The sequence below is a fragment of the Mobula hypostoma genome, chromosome 22, assembly GCF_963921235.1.
Source record: "Mobula hypostoma chromosome 22, sMobHyp1.1, whole genome shotgun sequence".
Classification (NCBI taxonomy): domain Eukaryota; kingdom Metazoa; phylum Chordata; class Chondrichthyes; order Myliobatiformes; family Myliobatidae; genus Mobula; species Mobula hypostoma.
In genome coordinates, this window is record NC_086118.1 from 3,972,023 (window position 1) to 3,994,755 (window position 22,733).

Sequence of the window (22,733 nt, forward strand, 5' to 3'; positions counted from 1 at the left end):
AATAATTACACTCAACTTTACTCAACCCATCATTGAAACGTTTCCAGAACCAATGATCTCACTTCAAGGACTCTTCATCTCGTTATGTCATGTTCTTATTATTTATTGTTATTTATTTATATTTGCATTGGCACTGTTCGATGTCTTCTGCATTCTGGATGATCTTTCATCAATCCTGTTATAGTTACAATTCTATTGATTTTGCTGAGTATGCCCACAAGAAAATAAATCTCACATTTGTGGCCTTAGCTAGAAGGAGATGAGTTATACCACTTTTGTTACATGCACGTGCAGTTCAACTCTTTGAGTGATAATGCAGAAAGTTTGAAGTTAATAACGCATCTCCTTCTACTTCAGGCCACAAACTTATCAGTCACCCCTGCCGTGGACCACTTACCAGAGGTCCAAGACGCCGACTTCTACAAAGAAGGGATCCGTATGCTTCATGACTGCTGGACTAAGTGTGTAAATGTAGGAAAAATAAATGTGCTAGGTTTTCTAAAATTGACTCCTTCTACCTTTGGCCATGAACTTATCAATCACCCCTCGTATATGTACTTTGATAATAAAATTTACTTTAAACTCTGAAACACCTTTCGCCCTTCACAGATGCTACTTGACTTGCTGGGTTCTTCCAGCAGTTCATTTTCTACTCCAGATTCCAGTACTGAGGTCTCTCGTGTTTCTGTGGAAATGAGAGATATGGTCAGGATGGAAGGCAGTTAAATTCACTTTACCCTGGCCAGTCTCTCTCCTTCTTCTCTCTTGATGGCTCTCTCACTGGTTATGTCAGCCTGTAAAAACAAAACAAAACGGTTCTGGGTGGCTGTCGACTATTTTAACAGGAAGTTTTCCTGTGACATAAAAGTCAGCTTGAGTAGGACTAATTTAAGTAGGGGTCCCAGTCCATGATTCACAAAAGGTGAGTGTGCAGGTATAGCAAGTAATTAAGAAATTGAACAGGAATGTATCATTTATTGCTAAGATTTGCATATAAAGGTAATTGTAAAGGATATATACAGTATGAGGCTACAACTGGAATTCTGCATATAGTATTGGTCTGGGCATTTAAGAATGAATCTTAGTACGGTGGCAGCAATTCAAAGGTGGTTAATAAGGAGCCCGTCACCCAGGACAGGAGATACAAGCACGTGAAGGCACACACTCAACATTTTAAGCACAACTTCTTCCCCTCTGTGAGCAGATTTCTGAACAATGAACCAACCCATGAATGCTACCTCACTATTTTTGCTCTCTCTCAATATTTAAATATATTTCTTATTGTAATTTGCAGCTTTTTGCATATTGCAGAGTTCTGCTGCTGTAAAACCTCAACTTTCATGACGTGTCAGTGATATTAAACCCGATTTTGATTCTGATTCAGACATACATGGAATTGATGGTAGTTTAATTGGGAAAGGCAGTGCAGTCTGGGCTTGGATTGGATAGAGTTTTTAAGAGGAGTTGATTTAAGGCACATAAGGCATTCAGGCATTTTGACCAGGTGGATGTGGAAAGGACATTTCCTCTTAGGGGAGAATTTAGAACCGAGACCCTGATTAAAAAGAAGGAGTCATCGATTTAAGTCGCAGATAAGGAATTTTGTTTTTCTCTGTCAGGACTTTATACTTGATACACTACTTTATACTTTATTGTCGCCAAACAATTGATACTAGAACGTACAATCATCACAGCGATATTTGATTCTGCGCTTCCCGCTCCCTGGAGTACAAATTGATAGTAAATATTAAAAATTTAAATTATAAATCATAAATAGAAAATAGGAAATGGAAAGTAAGGTAGTGCAAAAAAACTGAGAGGCAGGTCCGGATATTTGGAGGGTACGGCCCAGATCTGGGTCAGGATCCATTCAGCAGTCTTATCACAGTTGGAAAGAAGCTGTTCCCAAATCTGGCCGTATGAGTCTTCAAGCTCCTGAGCCTTCTCCTGGAGGGAAGAGGGACGAAAAGTGTGTTGGCTGGGTGGGTTGTGTCCTTGATTATCCTGGCAACACTGCTCCGACAGCGTGCAGTGTGAAGTGTGTCCAAGGACGGAAGATTGGTTTGTGTGATGTGCTGCGCCATGTTTACAATTTTCTGCAGGACTATTTGAAACTATCTTCCTTGAAGGGTGGTGAAGCACACTATTTAATGTCTTTAATGGTAGAGGTAGATAGATCTTAATATACAAGAGCATAGATAGATGGGATTGTGCACAAAGTGCAGATCCACCACAGAATGACTGAATGGACCAGAAGACTTGATGCTCCCAATGGCCTAACCCTGCTCCGAGTCCTACGTCTGTGTCTCCTGCTCCGAGTTCTGTCTGTGCTCCGTGTCTCCTGCTCCGAGTCCTACGTCTGTGTCTCCTGCTCCAAGTTCTGTCTGTGCTCCGTGTCTCCTGCTCTGAGTCCTACGTCTGTGTCTCCTGCTCTGTCCTATGTCTGTGTCTCCTGCTCTGAGTCCTATGTCTGTGTCTTCTGCTCTGAGTCCAACGTCTGTGTCTCTTGCTCTGAGTCCTACGTCTGTGTCTCCTGCTCCGAGTCCTACGTCTGTGTCTCCTGCTCTGAGTCCTATGTCTGCGTCTCCTGCTCTGAGTCCTATGTCTGTGTCTCCTGCTCCAAGTCCTATGTCTGTGTCTCCTGCTCTGAGTCCAACGTCTGTGTCTCCTGCTCTGAGTCCTATGTCTGTGTCTCCTGCTCCGAGTCCTGTGTCTGCGTCTCCTGCTCCGAGTCCTACGTCTGTGTCTCCTGCTCCGAGTCCTACGTCTGTGTCTCCTGCTCCGAGTCCTACGTCTGTGTCTCCTGCTCCAAGTTCTGTCTGTGCTCCGTGTTTCCTGCTCCGAGTCCTACGTCTGTGTCTCCTGCTCCGAGTTCTATGTCTGTGTCTCCTGCTCCGAGTTCTATGTCTGTGTCTCCTGCTCCGAGTTCTGTCTGTGCTCCGTGTCTCCTGCTCTGAGTCCAATGTCTGTGTCTCCTGCTCCGAGTCCTACGTCTGCGTCTCCTGCTCCGAGTCCTACGTCTGTGTCTCCTGCTCCAAGTCCTATGTCTGTGTCTCCTGCTCCGAGTTCTGTCTGTGCTCCGTGTCTCCTGCTCTGAGTTCCATGTCTGTGTCTCCTGCTCCAAGTTCTGTCTGTGCTCCGTGTCTCCTGCTCTGAGTCCAACGTCTGTGTCTCCTGCTCTGAGTCCTATGTCTGCGTCTCCTGCTCCGAGTCCTACGCCTGCGTCTCCTGCTCCGAGTCCTATGCCTGCGTCTCCTGCTCCGAGTCCTACGTCTGTGTCTCCTGCTCCAAGTCCTATGTCTGTGTCTCCTGCTCCGAGTTCTGTCTGTGCTCCGTGTCTCCTGCTCCGAGTTCCATGTCTGTGTCTCCTGCTCCGAGTTCCATGTCTGTGTCTCCTGCTCCGAGTTCCATGTCTGTGTCTCCTGCTCCGAGTTCCATGTCTGTGTCTCCTGCTCCGAGTTCTGTCTGTGCTCCGTGTCTCCTGCTCTGAGTCCAACGTCTGTGTCTCCTGCTCTGAGTCCTATGTCTGTGTCTCCTGCTCCGAGTCCTACGTCTGTGTCTCCTGCTCTGAGTCCAACGTCTGTGTCTCCTGCTCTGAGTCCTATGTCTGTGTCTCCTGCTCCGAGTCCTGTGTCTGCGTCTCCTGCTCCGAGTCCTACGTCTGTGTCTCCTGCTCCGAGTCCTATGTCTGTGTCTCCTGCTCTGAGTCCTACGTCTGTGTCTCCTGCTCCGAGTCCTATGTCTGTGTCTCCTGCTCCAAGTTCTGTCTGTGCTCCATGTCTCCTGCTCCGAGTCCTACGTCTGTGTCTCCTGCTCCGAGTCCTATGTCTGTGTCTCCTGCTCCAAGTTCTGTCTGTGCTCCGTGTCTCCTGCTCCGAGTCCTACGTCTGTGTCTCCTGCTCCGAGTCCTACGTCTGTGTCTCCTGCTCCGAGTCCTATGTCTGTGTCTCCTGCTCCGAGTTCTGTCTGTGCTCCGTGTCTCCTGCTCCGAGTTCCATGTCTGTGTCTCCTGCTCCGAGTTCCATGTCTGTGTCTCCTGCTCCGAGTTCTGTCTGTGCTCCGTGTCTCCTGCTCCGAGTCCTACGTCTGTGTCTCCTGCTCCGAGTCCTACGTCTGTGTCTCCTGCTCTGAGTCCTATGTCTGCGTCTCCTGCTCCGAGTCCTACGTCTGCGTCTCCTGCTCCGAGTCCTACGTCTGTGTCTCCTGCTCCAAGTCCTATGTCTGTGTCTCCTGCTCCGAGTTCTGTCTGTGCTCCGTGTCTCCTGCTCCGAGTTCTGTCTGTGCTCCGTGTCTTCTGCTCTGAGTCCTATGTCTGTGTCTCCTGCTCCGAGTCCTGTGTCTGCGTCTCCTGCTCCGAGTCCTACGTCTGCGTCTCCTGCTCCGAGTCCTACGTCTGTGTCTCCTGCTCCAAGTCCGATGTCTGTGTCTCCTGCTCCGAGTTCTGTCTGTGCTCCGTGTCTCCTGCTCCGAGTTCCATGTCTGTCTCCTGCTCCGAGTTCTGTCTGTGCTCCGTGTCTCCTGCTCCGAGTTCCATGTCTGTGTCTCCTGCTCCGAGTTCTGTCTGTGCTCCGTGTCTCCTGCTCTGAGTCCAACGTCTGTGTCTCCTGCTCTGAGTCCTATGTCTGTGTCTCCTGCTCCGAGTCCTACGTCTGCGTCTCCTGCTCCGAGTCCTACGTCTGTGTCTCCTGCTCCAAGTCCTATGTCTGTGTCTCCTGCTCCGAGTTCTGTCTGTGCTCCGTGTCTCCTGCTCCGAGTTCCATGTCTGTGTCTCCTGCTCCGAGTTCTGTCTGTGCTCCGTGTCTCCTGCTCTGAGTCCAACGTCTGTGTCTCCTGCTCTGAGTCCTATGTCTGTGTCTCCTGTCCTACGTCTGCGTCTCCTGCTCCGAGTCCTACGTCTGTGTCTCCTGCTCCGAGTTCTGTCTGTGCTCCGTGTCTCCTGCTCCGAGTTCCATGTCTGTGTCTCCTGCTCCGAGTTCTGTCTGTGCTCCGTGTCTCCTGCTCTGAGTCCAACGTCTGTGTCTCCTGCTCTGAGTCATATGTCTGTGTCACCTGCTCTGAGTCCAACGTCTGTGTCTCCTGCTCCGAGTCCTACGTCTGCGTCTCCTGCTCCGAGTTCTGTCTGTGCTCCGTGTCTCCTGCTCTGAGTCCAACGTCTGTGTCTCCTGCTCTGAGTCCTACGTCTGTGTCTCCTGCTCCGAGTCCTACGTCTGCGTCTCCTGCTCCGAGTCCTACGTCTGTATCTCCTGCTCCAAGTCCGATGTCTGTGTCTCCTGCTCCGAGTTCTGTCTGTGCTCCGTGTCTCCTGCTCCGAGTTCCATGTCTGTGTCTCCTGCTCCGAGTTCTGTCTGTGCTCCGTGTCTCCTGCTCCGAGTTCTGTCTGTGCTCCATGTCTCCTGCTCTGAGTCCAACGTCTGTGTCTCCTGCTCTGAGTCCTATGTCTGTGTCTCCTGTCCTACGTCTGCGTCTCCTGCTCCGAGTCCTACGTCTGTGTCTCCTGCTCCGAGTTCTGTCTGTGCTCCGTGTCTCCTGCTCCGAGTTCCATGTCTGTGTCTCCTGCTCCGAGTTCTGTCTGTGCTCCGTGTCTCCTGCTCTGAGTCCAACGTCTGTGTCTCCTGCTCTGAGTCATATGTCTGTGTCACCTGCTCTGAGTCCAACGTCTGTGTCTCCTGCTCCGAGTCCTACGTCTGCGTCTCCTGCTCCGAGTTCTGTCTGTGCTCCGTGTCTCCTGCTCTGAGTCCAACGTCTGTGTCTCCTGCTCTGAGTCCAACGTCTGTGTCTCCTGCTCCGAGTCCTACGTCTGTGTCTCCTGCTCCGAGTCCTGTGTCTGCGTCTCCTGCTCCGAGTCCTACGTCTGTGTCTCCTGCTCCAAGTCCTACGTCTGCGTCTCCTGCTCCGAGTTCCATGTCTGTCTCCTGCTCCGAGTTCTGTCTGTGCTCCGTGTCTCCTGCTCTGAGTCCAACGTCTGTGTCTCCTGCTCTGAGTCCTATGTCTGTGTCTCCTGCTCCGAGTCCTACGTCTGCGTCTCCTGCTCCGAGTCCTATGTCTGTGTCTCCTGCTCCGAGTCCTACGTCTGCGTCTCCTGCTCCGAGTCCTATGTCTGTGTCTCCTGCTCCAAGTCCTATGTCTGTGTCTCCTGCTCCGAGTTCTATGTCTGTGCTCCGTGTCTCCTGCTCCGAGTCCTACGTCTGTGCTCCGTGTCTCCTGCTCTGAGTCCTACATCTGTGCCTCCTGCTCCGAGTCCTATGTTTTGTGTCTCCTACTCCGAGTTCTGTCTGTGCTCTGTGTCTCCTGCTCCGAGTTCTGTCTGTGCTCCGTGTCTCCTGCTCTGAGTCCTACATCTGTGCCTCCTGCTCCGAGTTCTGTCTGTGCTCCGTGTCTCCTGCTCTGAGTCCTACGTCTGCGTCTCCTGCTCCGAGTCCTATGTCTGTGTCTCCTGCTCCGAGTCCTATGTTTTGTGTCTCCTGCTCCGAGTCCTATGTTTTGTGTCTCCTGCTCCGAGTTCTGTCTGTGCTCTCTGTCTCCTGCTCCGAGTCCTACGTCTGCGTCTCCTGCTCCGAGTCCTACGTCTGCGTCTCCTGCTCCGAGTCCTATGTCTGTGTCTCCTGCTCCGAGTTCTGTCTGTGCTCTGTGTCTCCTGCTCCAAGTTCTGTCTGTGCTCCGTGTCTCCTGCTCCGAGTCCTATGTCTGTGTGTTCCGTGCTGGTGCCTGTGGCTGTTATGTGTTGAAGCAGAGAAAAAGACAGCAAAAAAGATGGAGGGCTAAAAATAGATTGGAGTAAAAACAGAAAGATAGATGAGGTAAAGTGGAGAGATTCCATTGCCTAATTTGACCTTTGATAGATTGGAGAAATTGGATTTAAAAATGACTTCCAGCCACTATGTCTTCAGACAGAATCTCATTATTACTAAGAGAGTGATGATCTATGCATATTGATCAGATTATGAGTGAACTTTCTCTGAAGGGGTAGGCAGAGTGATGTCAAGGCAGTAGCTGTCTGGGTGTGGCACCAAGGACAGATGCTAAAAGTGAAATCAATGGGCATTCAGTTAAAACCAACACTCAGAGAAAGATGACTGTGGTTGTTAGTGGTTAATCATCCCAACCATGGGATATCTCTCCAGGAATGCTGTGACCTAGGGCCCACCATCTTCAGCAACTCCAGCAGTGACCTCTTTCTATCACGAGGTCAGAAGTGGATGATAACATTATATTAATTTCCATTTCCAGCTCTTCGGCACATGAATGGTTAATGCCTGCATGCGCAGGACCGGGGGAGTTGACTGGTGGTAACAGCAGACAGTGATCATGTGCAACAGGTGAGAGTCTGACCCACTGCATGATACCCCACGGCATCACAAAGGCTGAAGCAACACACACAAAATGCTGGAGGAACTCAGCAGGCCGGGCAGCATCCATGGAAAAAAGTAAACAGTTAACATTTCCAGCCGAGACCCTTCATCAGGACTGGAAAGGAAGGGGAGAAGGTGGGGGAGGGCTGGAAGAAGCACAAGGTGGCAGGTGAGACCAGGAGAGAGGGAGGGTGAAGTGAAGAGCTGGAAAGTTGATCGGTGAAAGAGATTCAGGGCTGGAGAAGGGGGAATCTGATAGGAGAGGACAGAAGGCCATGAAAGAAAGAGAAGCGAGAGGAGCACCAGACGGATGTGATAGGCAGGTGAGAGAGGGAAACAGGAATGGTGAATGGTGGCGGGGGGCAATACCAGAAGTTCAGGAAATTGATATTCATGCCATCAGGCTGGAGGCTACCCAGATGTAATACAAGGTGTTGTTCCTCTAACCTGAGTGTGGCCTCATCATAGTAGCAGAGCAGGCCATGGACTGACAGGTCAAAATGGGAATGGGAAGTTAAACCGAAATTGGTGGCCACTGGGAGGTTCTGCTTTTTGTGGTGAATCCCTCATCATCAGTCCCACTGTCCAGAAATTCAACTACATAACTACCATGGAAAAGGTCAGAGGCAGGGAACCCTGTGAAGAGTGATGCTCCAAGGTCTTTCCCCCACCATCAAGGTGTGTCAGGAATGTGGAGAAATTTCCATTCGCATTTCCATTTGCATGCATGAATGCAGTTCCAACAACCCTCAAAAAGATCACTGCCACACTGGACAAAGCACCATCCACTATCCTATACATTCACCCCCTCCGTCACAGCACCTACAGCATGTACCATCCACTATCCTATACATTCACCCCCTCCATCACCACAGCACATGCAGCATGTACCATCCACTATCCTATACATTCACCCCCTCCATCACAGCACCTACAGCATGTACCATCCACTATCCTATACATTCACCCCCTCCGTCACCACAGCACCTGCAGCATGTACCATCCACTATCCTATACATTCACCCCCTCCATCACAGCACCTACAGCATGTACCATCCACTATCCTATACATTCACCCCCTCCGTCACAGCACCTACAGCATGTACCATCCACTATCCTATACATTCACCCCCTCCGTCACCACAGCACCTGCAGCATGTACCATCCACTATCCTATACATTCACCCCCTCCATCACAGCACCTACAGCATGTACCATCCACTATCCTATACATTCACCCCCTCCGTCACAGCACCTACAGCATGTACCATCCACTATCCTATACATTCACCCCCTCCGTCACAGCACCTACAGCATGTACCATCCACTATCCTATACATTCACCCCCTCCGTCACAGCACCTACAGCATGTACCATCCACTATCCTATACATTCACCCCCTCCATCACCACAGCACCTGCAGCATGTACCATCCACTATCCTATACATTCACCCCCTCCGTCACAGCACCTACAGCATGTACCATCCACTATCCTATACATTCACCCCCTCCGTCACAGCACCTACAGCATGTACCATCCACTATCCTATACATTCACCCCCTCCATCACCACAGCACCTGCAGCATGTACCATCCACTATCCTATACATTCACCCCCTCCGTCACAGCACCTACAGCATGTACCATCCACTATCCTATACATTCACCCCCTCCATCACCACAGCACCTGCAGCATGTACCATCCACTATCCTATACATTCACCCCCTCCGTCACAGCACCTACAGCATGTACCATCCACTATCCTATACATTCACCCCCTCCGTCACAGCACCTACAGCATGTACCATCCACTATCCTATACATTCACCCCCTCCATCACCACAGCACCTGCAGCATGTACCATCCACTATCCTATACATTCACCCCCTCCGTCACAGCACCTACAGCATGTACCATCCACTATCCTATACATTCACCCCCTCCGTCACAGCACCTACAGCATGTACCATCCACTATCCTATACATTCACCCCCTCCGTCACCACAGCACCTACAGCATGTACCATCCACTATCCTATACATTCACCCCCTCCGTCACAGCACCTACAGCATGTACCATCCACTATCCTATACATTCACCCCCTCCGTCACAGCACCTACAGCATGTACCATCCACTATCCTATACATTCACCCCCTCCGTCACAGCACCTACAGCATGTACCATCCACTATCCTATACATTCACCCCCTCCATCACCACAGCACCTGCAGCATGTACCATCTACAAACCACACTGCAGTTTCTGGCCTGGCCAGCTCCTCCAGGGATTTCCAGACCCGCAAAGTTTCCTCTCCAAGATGCATGTCATCTTCACTTGGAAGTCCGTCACTGTTCTCCCTTTCTTGCTGGGACTATCTCCCCACCGTGGGAGCACCTTCATCTGAAGGAATGCAGCATGTCAAGAAGGTAGCTCACCACCACCTCCTCAGGGCAACCACAGATGGGTAGTAAAGGCCAGCCTTGGCAGCGATGCGCCAGTCCTGAGAGGTGAATACACAACGACAGAACGACACTGTGTGTGGGGGATCAAACTGCGACGGGCGGTTTGTGAAGCATGGAGAGACAGCTGAAGTATGACAGACAGCCATTGAGCCTATGAGTGACAGATGGCAAATTGGTGAATTGGCTTACTATTGTCACATTCACTTAGTGGCCACTTCATGAAGTACAGGGGCGGAACCCAGTGTGGTCTTCTGCTGTAGTTCAACCACTTCAATGTTCAATGTGTTATGCATTCAGAGATGCTCTTCCGCATACCATTGTAACACATGGTTATTTGAGTTATGTTTGCCTTCCTGTCAGCTTGAACCAGTCTGGCCCCTCTCTGAGCTATCTCATTAACAAGGCGGTTTTGCCCCCAGTACTGCCGCTCACTGGATGCTTTTTTGTTTTTTTGCACCATTCTCTGTAAACTCTGGAGACGGTCATGTGTAAAAAATCTCAGGAGATCAGAAGTTGCTGAGATCTGGTGCCAACAATCATTTCACTATCAAAGCCATTCAGGTCACATTTCTTCCCCATTCTTATGTTTGGTCTGAACAATAACTGAGCCTCTTGACCATGTCTACATGCTTTTATGGATTGAGTTGCTGCAACATGATTGGCTAATTTGATATCTGTATTAACCTAATAAAATGACCACTGAGTGTATGTCTTGCATAGTGTCCATGCAGATCGGTTCCTTACACCTGTGCATTGAGGTAGTACAAGGGTAAAACTGTAACAGAATGCGGAATTAAGTGTAAAGAGTATAGAGTAAGTTCAGTGCAGGCGGACAATAAGGTGCAAGATCACAAGGTAGACTGTCGGGTCGAGTCCATCTTATCACACTAGGGGCCTTTCAATAGTCTTATAACAGTGGGGGAGAATGTATCTTTGAGCCTGGTGGTACCTGCTTTCTGGGTTTTGCATCTTCTAACTGTTAGGAGGTGGGGAAAAGAAAGAATGTCTGGAGTGAGAGATGTCTTTGATTATGCTAGCCTCTTTACTGAAACAATAAGAAATATGGACAGAGCCTATGGAGGGGAGGCTGGTTTCCATGCTGTGCTGAGCTTGTCCATAACTCTGCAGTTTTTCGCGGTCACAGACAGCAGGTGATGTCAAAAGCAATAGGTGGACACAAACCTGGTGATGAGTGATGTTAAAGCACATGTGGTAAAGGGTTGGAGGTTTTAGGATGAAGATTAGGAAGACATCACAGCACAGTGAGTTTTCTGACCCGGATACAATCCTGACCTCTTGTCCAGTCAGTGTGGAGTTTTGCACACTCTCCCTGAGATGATGTGGATTTTTCCTTGGTGCTCTGGCTTCTCTCTGCAGGTTGTTCGGCACCTGGCGCCTTGTTTATAGTGAGTGGTAGTTTAACTGATGATTGCAGGTTGGCATGGCCTTGGTAGGCTAATGGGTCTGTTTGTGTGCTGTGTGCCTAGGGCAGCATAACAGTGACAATGTGATGGAACTTCACAGGATTCATCAAACCTCCTAATTGCACCCTCCCCAACACTACAGTGATATGGCTCTTCATCTTCACGTTCATCCGCTCTTACCCCTCACTTTTTTCCCATTGTCCTCCAATGCTATCCGTCCATAGCAAAACCAGTGATGTCTGTTGCCCCACTCATTCATACTCATTCAGCATCTCAGACCACGTGATCATTGAGAGCTTCTGTGCAACACAAGTTAACTCAGCCTCTTCCAGTGGATGTCTCTGACTCACAGGTTGTTGTCTTGCAGAGGACTCAGCCAAGGGGTGACAGGTGTGTGCCCGTATGTCTACCTGTCAGCTCATGTTCAGTTCAAACCCACAGTGCCATTTCTAACCTGGGGATTTTGGAAAGTGAGCTGGCCATACCCAAAATAGTTCAGCATTGAATCATCTGGTCACGTTTGAAGAGACAGGCAATAAAAGCAGTGATACACTGAGGAATAAGGGGGGAAGGTGGAAGAGGAGCAGGACTTGGATGACCAGCCATGATCGTATTGAATGGTGAGGCAGATTTGATCGGCTGAATGGCCTACACCCACTCTTGTTTTCTCTGTTTCTATATTTAAGATGACTAATCATCCAGTGTTGTATTTAATTAGACATTAATGTGCTTTCCTGTTGGAAATGATAAAGCGAAGTTGAGGTTCCGGCTGTGACAGTTGATTAAAATTCAATTACACAACACATACCAAAGAAATTAGTACAATACCCACCTTGTTACCTAGCAACATGATGACCACATCCTGCTGGGCATATTCATGTACTTCTGTTAACCAGGCCTGCAAGATTAGACAGATAAAATGTTGAAAATACTCTTATTTACTACTTATTTAAAAAGATTTTTATCTGCACCAAATAGGAGTTGCAGAGTTGCAGAGTGGCAGCAATGTTAATGAAGAATACTGAGCATTGTAGAAATGACAGCAATGGTATCGGCAAGGCAGCAGAACCGAGGGTTAGGTATGGGTTCGACAGCAGATAAACACACACATTAAGGAGTAAAGTTTCCTGCTGTCCCATCAAATACTCCTGAAGCAGGTTCAACTGGGGTCTTATATACAACTAGATATCTAGAAAGCACCAAGGCAGAGTCTTTTCAAACTTTAAGTTTAGTGTAAAGCAGAAGAGACTCCCTAAAGCTCTGTGTGAGTGAATAACCAAGGGGGAATGTGGGGGTTGGGGTTGTAGGGAAGGAAGGTCACACTTGGTTGTCCTATTCTCTCATGTCTTACCCTCTTGCTCTTAATATTCTTGTAGAATGCCTTGGTGTTTTCCTTAATCCTGACCGCCAAGGCCTTCACATGGCTCTCCTAATTTCTTTCTTGAGCTCCCTTCTGCTAGCCTTATAATCTTCTAGCTCTCTATCATTACCTAGCTGTTTGAACCTTTCGTAAGCTCTTCTTTTCTTCTTGACTAGATTTACAACAGACGTTGTACACCACGGTTCCTGTACCCTACCATCCCTTCTCTGTCTCATTGGAACGTACCTATGGTCGGTGGCAGGTCAGGATGGGCTAATGGCAGAAGGAACCAGTTGGGTGGGGTGGGGGGGGAGGGATGGAAAAGGTGAGTGAAGAGAGAGAGACCCTGGGTGGACCAGTGTAAGTGCGTATGAGTACCTGGAATCATAAATTTGAATGTTTACACCATTGGGTGAAGACTGTTGTTCTAGTTTGCGATTGGCCTCACCACGGTCATCTCTTATGCCTCCATAGATGTTGCTCGTCCTGCTTTGTTCTTCCAGCAATTTATGTTTTGCTCCAGATTCCAGCATCAGCAGCATTTTATTTCTCTAACCTAATTTGTTTCTCTCTTTTCCAATTTTGTACCTTCAGCATGAACTGTTTCTCTCTCCGCAGATGCTGCCTGACCCTCTGAGTATTTCAGTGTTTTCTGCTTTTGCTACTGGAATCTGATGTATGAAAAGGGGAGGTGATAAACCTACCTTCATCTGAAGACGATACTTCCTTACTTATTATGATGAAGAGAGGCCATTCAGCCCACTGATTCTATGCTGGCACTCAGTTGAGCAATTCATCCATCAAATTGCTGCTCCATATTTCCCTGTAGCTTTCAAAGAGTCATAGAAAGTACAGCACAGAAACAGGCCCTTTGGCCCATCTGGTCCACACCGAACCATTTAAACTGCCTACTCCCATCGACCTCCCCCGGGACCAGAGCCCTCCATGCCCCTACCATACCCCCCGTAAACGTTGAAACTGAGCTGGCAGCTCATTCCACACTCTCACACTCCTCTGAGTGAAGAGGTTTCCCCTCATGTTCCTCTTACACTTTTCACCTTTTGCCCTTAACCCATGGCCTCTAGTTGTAGTCCCATTCAACTCCGGTGGAAAAAGCCTGCTTGCATTTACCCTATCTATACCCCTCAATTTTCTATACGTCTATCAAATCTCCACTCAATCTTCTACATTCTAGGGAATAAAGTCCTAACATTCAACCTCCTGATACATTCCCACCACCTCCTCACAGACTCTTTTGTCACTCAAATGCACCGAGGGTAATTTACAGTGGGCAATTAACCTACCTGAACATCTTTGGGACATGGTGGAAACCAGAGCGCCTAGGGGAAACCGTCACAGGCAGAACGTGAAAACTCCACACAGACAGTGCTGGAGGTTTGGATCAAATGCATTTCTCAGAATCTGTAAGGCAGCAGCACTACCTGCTGAGCAACCATGGTGTAGCCAAAAACTATCTCCTTTGACGGGAGGGTCCAGTGAAAGGGGCCTAACAACATTCAAGAACAGATGAGAACCACAAACAAATCCATTCTGGTGAGGACCTCAGACCTGAAACATAAACAGTTTCTATCTGCATAGATCTCGTCTAATTCACTGAATCCACTGGCCATTTTCTGCTCTTTTTTTAAGCTAAAGAGAGACCCCCATTTAGTGCAAATAATGTAACAATAGGAAATAGAAGCCCTGAGACTTGATCCTGGCACCAAGTGTAGAGGAGACTTGGGGTTCCCTTCAAAGAGAGGCTAGTGGCTGTGGAGATCAGAAACTGTTGAATTTATGCTATAAATATTCCAGACCAAAGTTAGTAAACGCACAGATCAGCTGAACTTTGGATCATACTCGAAAAGCTAAATGTATGCATGTTTTGGAGGGAAGAAGAACTTTTTTTTACACAGAGAGTGGTGAGTGTGTGGAATGGGCTGCCGGCAATGGTGTGGAGGCGGATACAATAGGGTCTTTTAAGAGACTCCTGGACAGGTACATGGAGCTTAGAAAAATAGAGGGTTATGGGTAACCCTGGATAATTTCTAAAGTAAGTACATGTTTGGCACAGCTTTGTGGGCCGAAGGGCCTGTATTGTGCTGTAGGTTTTCTATGTTTCTATTTAGGAGTGAGAGAGGGAAACAAACTCAGGAAATGGCACTTGATTGTAACATGGGCTAAATTTAGGATCACTTCAAACTAGCCTGACTCATCAGCACACTGTTTAGAAACAGATAAAGAGAACCTAATATGATATTCTCAGATCTGGCTGCTCGCAACAGCATTACAGCTCATTAAGTAATGAGTTGGGAGGCCAAAGAGGGTGCTTTGAACCTCTCTAACCTGGCCTTTCTGCTGCGGTGCTGATGATTTTCCTCAGCCTGTCCCCATTTGGCAGCCCATGTCTGCCTGTTTGACGTCACTTGCGTACCAATCTGTGTCACCTCTTGTACGGAAGCTCTTCAGGTGAGCCTTGACATTTGATGCAACGCCTCTCAACAGGTTTATGGTTGCAAGTAAAGGATGGCAGATACATTGTCGGGTTATCTTCTTGTGGAACACAAATGCTCCACTAATGGTTGAAACTTTCCAACTCTCTTTTCTTAGCCCTGACTTTGAGACACTTTGCGCACTCTCCAACCCTGCTTCATCCTTGACCTCTCAAGAATTTTCTGGATTTGTGAAGACTGGATGAAGTTTGCATGTTCTTCCTGTAACCTCCTGGGTTCCTTTATATGCTCTGGGTCCTTCCCAACTCCCAAATGTGTGCAGGTTTAAAATGTATCTGGATGCTGTAAACTGTCCCCAGTGTGGTAGAATCTGGACAGATTTAATGGGAGAGGTTGCAGAGAAATGACTGGGGGAGGAGGTGCTGGCATCAGGGTGGGGTTGTGAGAGAGGTGCTTGGGGTTGGGTGGAGAGGGGATGTGCCAGGGTTGGGAGGGAAGTGACGTGCTAGGGGAGGTGCCGGGTTCAGGGGTCGAAGGAGAGGTGCCAAGGACTGGGGTTGAGGGGGAGGTGCTGGGTCAGGTGGGAGAGGTACTAACGTTGGAGAGAGAAGTGGTTTACGTTGATAGTGGGGAGCATCTCTGATGAGAGGTAAACCAGAACAGTATTCAGGGAAGCACTGGGAAGCTCTTCCCAACCCCAGATCATACTCTGAACAAACCTCTCTTCTCATTATCACTCTGCCTTTTGGCCACTTGCTGTCTGACACAAGTATGCCCTACAATAGGGATCACATTTCCAAATGATGACTGTAGTTGGCTATAATTATTCGGGGACAGGCTGTGACTCTGCAGGTGATAATAGGAACAAACTAGGCATGGAAATCCAAGCACTGCAGATGCTGGCAATTTGAAATAAATGCAGAAAGCACTCAACAGGCCAGCCAGCAGCTATGGAGAGATAAATAGTCCAGGAGCCTTCTTCAGAACTGGGAAACAGAAATAAATTAGTTCAAAGACTTAAAAGACTGAAGATGTTGGAATCTGGAGTCAAAAACAAACTACTGGAAGCACTCAGCAGGTCAGGCAGCATCTGTAGAGGCAAAAGGAATGACTGCAGTGAAGCCAAACGTGGACCAGAAGACCAACAAAACATCTCATATTTCACTGGGTCATGGTGTGAACATTGTAGTTTCCAGTTTGTGGTAACTCACAGTCCTGTATTCCTTTCTGACTTCCACCAGACCACTCTGGGTTCTCTCTCCCAAAAAGGTGTAGGGAAGTAACTAGAGTCAGAATTAGGTTCATCATCACTGCCATGTTGCGAAATTTGTTGTCTTATGGCAATAGTACGGTGCAAGGTATTAAAATCAGTATAATTTACAAAATAGGTAAATTGTGCAAAACAGGAATAGTGTGATTCATGGACTGTTCAAAAATCTGATGGTGTAGGGAAAGAAGTTACTCTTAAGAGTCCTACTGTTAAAGCCTTCAGCTTGCAGGAAGAAGAGAGGACAAAGGGAAGTGAGGTTTTGAGGGGCATTGAGGACTGGCACTGTCTGTGAGGGTTCCGGCTGGGCCACAACTGACCCTTACTTGGGCAAGCTGTGGCAGGGCCAGGAGCCCGGAGAATGAACTAGGAATGGTTTGAACACCTCATTTAGATCAGTGCTCTATTTGCTTCTAAAGAGTGAAGTTAAAGGGCATCTTACCCTGATGTTGTCAAATGATGATTTGCTTGTAATATCATACAGGAGCAGGAGAGCTGCAGAGAGAGAGAGAGAGAGGCACATTAAAATCCAAGCACACAACAATCACCAACGGCTCCCCTCACTTCACAGATCATCTGAACACATCTTCCTCAGCTAAGTAGCGATGTTATGATGGTGTGAATTCTTTTGCATCTGAGCCTCTTGCAGTCCAGAAACACTCAAGTTTAACACTTTCATCCTCGCCTTAGCCCAAAACACCACAAGATATGGAGCAGAATTAGACCATTATGCTTAAGTATTACATGTAACATTTAAATCTCATTCTTTAAGAATACTTCTAAAATACTTTGACTGGAAACGGAACCAGTTTCAAACTGAAGCAGACTTGCGGGGATGAGTTTAGCTGAGATGGTAGTGACCATGTCCCTCATCTCTCTTTGTCGTGTTCCTGAGGACAGGCAGGATTTACTAGAAGGCGGCATAAAACACAGCAGCTTTCTGGGGAGGAGTGAGATCACAGATCTGTCAGCGAGCTCTCTTGCAAGGAACTCTCTGCATGAATTCAAGAGAGGCAGACAGCGTGTAGGAGCCAAGACTGTTTTTATTCAACACTCTGTGGGAGATATGAGAGGTACACTATGTCTCTGAGCTATTCAACGCAATATATAAATGATGCTGTTGTTAGTTCTCCCGAGTGCTGGGAAACAGGTAGCTAAGTGCCCGTGTAGATGCTGAGAGCACCTTGCCAAATCACTGTGCTGCCACACTAACATCAGAGACCCTCGACACTGGGGCCTGTTGGCAAACCCTCTAGAGCAATTGCCCTACCTTGTGCATCCCGGTAGTATGCGTGAGTGACACTCCGGAACCGTTCCTGCCCCGCCGTATCCCAGATCTGCGAACAGAAACAGAGATGCTGTGATTCAGTTGTGCCTTAACCCTTGCTGGAATCACCAGCCAGGAGCATGGACTCACATTTGTCAGAGACTGTAGGATCTGGGATTGCCATCTGACTGTGTGACCCATACAGGACAGGCAGGATACCCCAGTATACCCCCCACAAGAAACGCTGTAGATTCCCAACAGGCCAGGCAGTAACTGAGACGGAGAGAGACACACGTAGCTTTAAGTCTATGATGATGCCTCAGCATGCTTGGTAGCATCTATGGAAATAAATCAACTGTTGATGTTTCGGGCCAAGACCCTCCATCAGGGCAGGAAAGGAAAGGGGAAGACACCAGAATAAAAAAGTGGGATGGGGAGGGGAAGGAGAATAGCTAGAAGGTGATTGGTGAAGCCAGGTGGGTGGAAAAGGTAAAGGGCTGGTGAAAAAGGTATCTCACAAGTTAGAAGGGTGGGCCATAGGAGAAAATGGAAGATGGAGGGGTACCAGGGGAGTTGATGGGCAAGTGAGGAGAAGAGGTGGGGAATAAAAGAAGAAGGAAGGGAGGTGAGGAAGAAAGAGAGAAAAAAAATTACTGAAAGGAGAAATTGATGCTCATGGAGGGTATATCGACAGAATATGCAGTGTTGTCCTACACCCTGAGAGTGGCCTCATTGTGGCAAAAGAGGGCATAATGGACTGACCTGTCAGAACAGGTATTGGGATAGGAACTAACATGGTTGGCCACCGGGAAATTCTACTTTTGGCAGATGGAGGTGATCAAAGCTGTCCCCCTGTTCACATTGTAAAGGCGGCCGCAATGGGAGCACCGGATAAAATACAAGACCCAACCGGGAAGGACTATTTGGGGCCCTGAATGGAGGTAAGGGAGGACGTGAATGGTCAGGTGTAGCTTTTCTCTCACCTGCAGGGAAATGTACCAGGAGAGAGATTACTGGACAAGGGAATCATGGAGGAAGCGATCCCTGCAGACAGGAGAGAGTGAACAGGAGGTAAAGATGTGTTCGGTGGTAGGATCCCATTGAAGAAGTTGTGGAGAACCTACCACCAAGTATACTTTTATCTTTCAAGAATCACTTGATTCTGGCATGGTCCTGGACAACTGGGAGATTGCAAATGTCACTGCTCTCTTTAAGATGGGAGGAAGGCATAAGAAAGGAAATTACAGGCTAGTTAGCCTAAGCTTAGTGGTTGAGCAGGTGTTCAAGTCTATCATTACAGATGAGGTTTCAGGGTACTTGGAGACTAATATTAAAATAAGCCAAAGTCAGCGTGGTTTTTGTAAAGGGAAATCTTGCCTGACAAATCTGTTAGAGTTCTTCAAGCAAGTAACAAGCGATGTGGACAAAGGAGAGGTAGTGGATGTCATTTACTTGGATTTTCTGAAGGCATTTGATAAGGTGCCACACATGAAGGTGCTTAACGAGATAAAATCCAATGGCGTCACAGGAAAGGTACTGGCATGGATGGAGGACGGGCAGGAGGCAGCCACTGGGAATAAAGGGGCCTTTTCTGGTTGGCTGCCAGTGACTAGTGGTGTTCCTCAGGGGTCAGTATTGGGACCGCAGCTTTTCACGTTGTTTGTCAATGATTTGGATTATGGAGTTGATGGCTTTGTGGCAAAGTTTGCAGATGATATGAAGACAGGTGGAGGGGTAGGTAGTGCTGAGGAAGGAATGTGATTGCAGCAGGATGTAGACAAATTGGACAGATGGGCAAAAAAGTGGCAGTTGGAATAGAGTGTTGGGAAATGTATGATAATCCATTTTGGTAAAAGGAACAATAGTGTGGACTGTTATCTAAATGGGTAGAAAGTTCAAACATCAGAGGTGCAGAGGGACTTAGGAGTCCTTGTGCAAGACTCCCAAAAGGTTAATTTACAGGTTAAGTCTGTGGTAAAGAAGGCAAACGCAATGTTGGCATTTGTTTCAAGGGGTATAGAATATAAAAGCAAGGAGAAAATGCTGAGTCTTTGTAAGACACTAGTCAGGCCACACTTGGAGTTTGGGCCCCATATCTCAGAAAAGTTGTGTTGTCATGGGAGAGAGTCCAGAGGAGGTTCACGAGGATGATTCCAGGAATAAAGGGGTTAACAAATAAGGAGCATTTGGCAGCTTTAGGCCTGTACTCACTGGAATTTAGAAGAATGTGGGATGATCTCATTGAAACCTATCAAATATTGAGAGGACTAGGTAGGGTGGATGTGGAGAGGATGTTTCCTATGGTGGGGGTATCCAGAACTAAAGGACACAGCCTCAAAATTGAGGGGCAACCTTTGAGAACAGAGGTAAAGAGAATGTTTCTTTAGCCAGAGAGTAATGAATCTGTGGAATGCTTTGCCACAGACTGCGGTGGAGACCAAGTCTGTGGGTATATTTAAGGTGGAAGTTTCCTGATTGGCCAGGGCATGAAAGGATATGATAGGGGTTGAGTGGGATCCAGGGTCAGCCATGATGGAATGGTGGTGCAGACTCGCTGAGCTGAGTGGCCTAATTCTGCTCTTATGTCTTCTGGTCTTATACCTCCCCCTACCCCACCCCATTCTCTGCTTTCTGCAGGGATTGCTGGTTCTGTGATTCCCTTTCTCCCATGCCCACTCTCCTCTCTTATCAAATTCATTTTCCTCTAGCCCTTTACCTTTCACACACATCTGGCTTCACCCATCACCTTCCAGTTTGTCCTCCCTCCCCCCCCCTCCCCCATTACCTCTTTATTCTGGTGTTTTTGCCCTAACTTTCCAGTCCTGAAGAAGGGTCTTTGGCCTGAAATGTTATCCTCTCCATAGGTGCTGCCTGACCTGCTGAGTTTCTCCAATGTTTTGCTCTGGATTTCCTGCATCTGCAGAATCTGTTGCATAGATGGTGCTGCCTGACCAGCTGTATTCCCAGCAGCGTAAGCTATTTACTTCAGATTTTCAGCATCTGCAGTTCCTCGCTTTTGACTTCTTTGTGGGCTGTGATTAATTTCTTTACAAATGTGAACATCAGTTGATGCACTCACAGTTACAATATGGGGCCATTGGTTGGTTAAATTGTTCTCAGAAGAAGGGCATTGCAGGTAAGTCAGCACTTGCTGCTGTGTTTTCTCAAAGGGAGTTGATGAGCTTGTGAAAGAGCTGTAGGATTATAGGGACACAAGAGGAGGAGTGGGACTGATGAGTTTCTAGCATGGACCTGATGGCCAAACAATCTTCTTTCATGCCAGAGTAAGTAAATAAGAAGGTTAAGTTGATATAGTGGGGTCAGGAGTCACACTTGCCAGGGTTGGGTCCGCAGAGTCCCTGTGCTGGAGTCCATCAGTGAAGAAGGGGTTTGGAACCTCTGATTTATATATAGAATAATGGATAATTGACAGTGAACTACAGGAAGGAATCCAATTAAGAAGTCCAAGTGGTTTATATATAGAGTAACAGATGGTTATGAGTGAATTACAGACCAGAATCTAATCTAGGGCATCTAATGGTGATGCACTGTGTGGTTGAATAACCTGTCCCATTGATTGTCCTGAACCCTGTATGAAGAATGAGAGGTAGCAAGGATGACAGGTGCTGAGGTGCTGTCTCTGTAGAAGAGCAGGGCATGGGGATCAGTGGGAAAGAAAAGGTGAGAGATTGTTACGTCCTGCTGAGATCAGAGGGAGGATTCAGACAGGCTGCTGCTAATACTTCCAACCAGGATTGAGAAGCCTCTAACTTGCCGCTGTTACAAAGGGATGCATTTGGTAGTTGATCTAGAGCATTGGTGTAGTGGATCCCTTCAGAAAATTAAATGTTTGTCACACACACACACACACGCACACAACTGGCACCTGACCTGTGAGACTCATTCGAAGACCTGAACAGAGGGGGAGCTCTTAGGTACGGTAAGTTTGTCAGCTTCTGGAAATACATTCCTTCATTAGAGTAAAGCACACCCCCTTCCATCCCCTATAACATGGCCAGCACAAAAGGAGCAGATGTTGGAACAGCCCAGCATCCATGCAGAAAGTAGCTTTTGTTCCAATTACTGTCGAGCGGGAGACATTTTGGCCATTGCATAGTCTTTGAATCAGTCTTTCAGGTAAGGTGACAGTTTTCATGAGGTGTCCCTACGTGTGCGTCCGGTATGTTGAAACTTGCATGGATTTCAATAAATATAAACCCATGTTTGAAGGAGTTGTAGGAGTGGTTTTGAAGGGATCCATTAGAATATCTTTTCCCCAGGTTAGGGCATAGGTTATAAAGTGAAAGGAGAAAGATTTAAAAGAAATCTGTGCGGCAACTTTGTCACACAAAGGATGGTGGATAAGTGGAACTAGCTGCTAGAGGAAGTTTCTTGGTTAGGCAATTTTGTCAGTATGGATGAGTTAAGCTGAAGAGCTTGACTAATGTGACAGCAATCCCACATCACAGGAATATCTGTGGTTAGAAGGATCCTAAAGCATTCCAGGGAAGTTGTAAGTATTGCAGGTCCTGGGAACTTTTAGAGCGTCTTGTGTGTATAGAAGAGATTTTTAGTTAAGTCATTTCTTCCATCTTTATTTGTCTTATTTGTTGATTAACTCACACCGAGAAAGGAATCCCATGGGAATGAGAACTGTTCTGAAATTTGACGGGATGGAGGGGCTGCTGTCATTCCACCAGCCGCTACAGTGTACTGACCTGCAATTTGACCTTGACCCCATCCACAACCACCACCTTATTCTGCAAAACAAGAAGAAATACTAGTTAATATTGAAACATCCAAGGAACGAAGAGAGGTAGAATGTCATCAGACACTGTTGTCAAACAATTAACATACACAAGCAATACCCTGCTTTGCCCAGCTCTGATGGCTGATCCCCTGGTTCCTCAGCTCTATGTTTTCAGTGTGTCAGTACTACAGTGACCACTCGCTGCGTCCCACTGTCCAGTTCACCCCTTCTCTGAAACCTTTGCTAGTGTTGCTCCTTTATTCAGGAGCCACATCCTGGGAAGATATGTTGCCTTTTCAAAAAAAGATTATAGTAATTAATTTTTACGAGGGGTACCGTAAATCTCCAATAAATTGACATGCAATTGTTTGGAAATTGATGGTCCAGGAGCACGTATTT

General features: G+C 47.6%; 1 protein-coding gene across 3 annotated transcripts in view; it reads right to left on the reverse strand.

Moving 5' to 3' along the window:
* Positions 1 to 22,733, reverse strand: part of LOC134336598 (ras-related protein Rab-37-like) — a 306,886-nt gene that overhangs the window by 10,169 nt on the left and 273,984 nt on the right. For all 3 annotated transcript variants that reach the window (XM_063030920.1, XM_063030922.1, XM_063030921.1), the window contains 5 exons: positions 22,303 to 22,344; positions 17,588 to 17,654; positions 16,760 to 16,812; positions 12,070 to 12,135; positions 738 to 794 (listed from right to left, as the gene is read on the reverse strand). In XM_063030920.1, the coding sequence (XP_062886990.1) occupies positions 738 to 794; positions 12,070 to 12,135; positions 16,760 to 16,812; positions 17,588 to 17,654; positions 22,303 to 22,344 (285 nt within the window). The remainder of the gene's footprint in view (positions 1 to 737; positions 795 to 12,069; positions 12,136 to 16,759; positions 16,813 to 17,587; positions 17,655 to 22,302; positions 22,345 to 22,733) is intronic.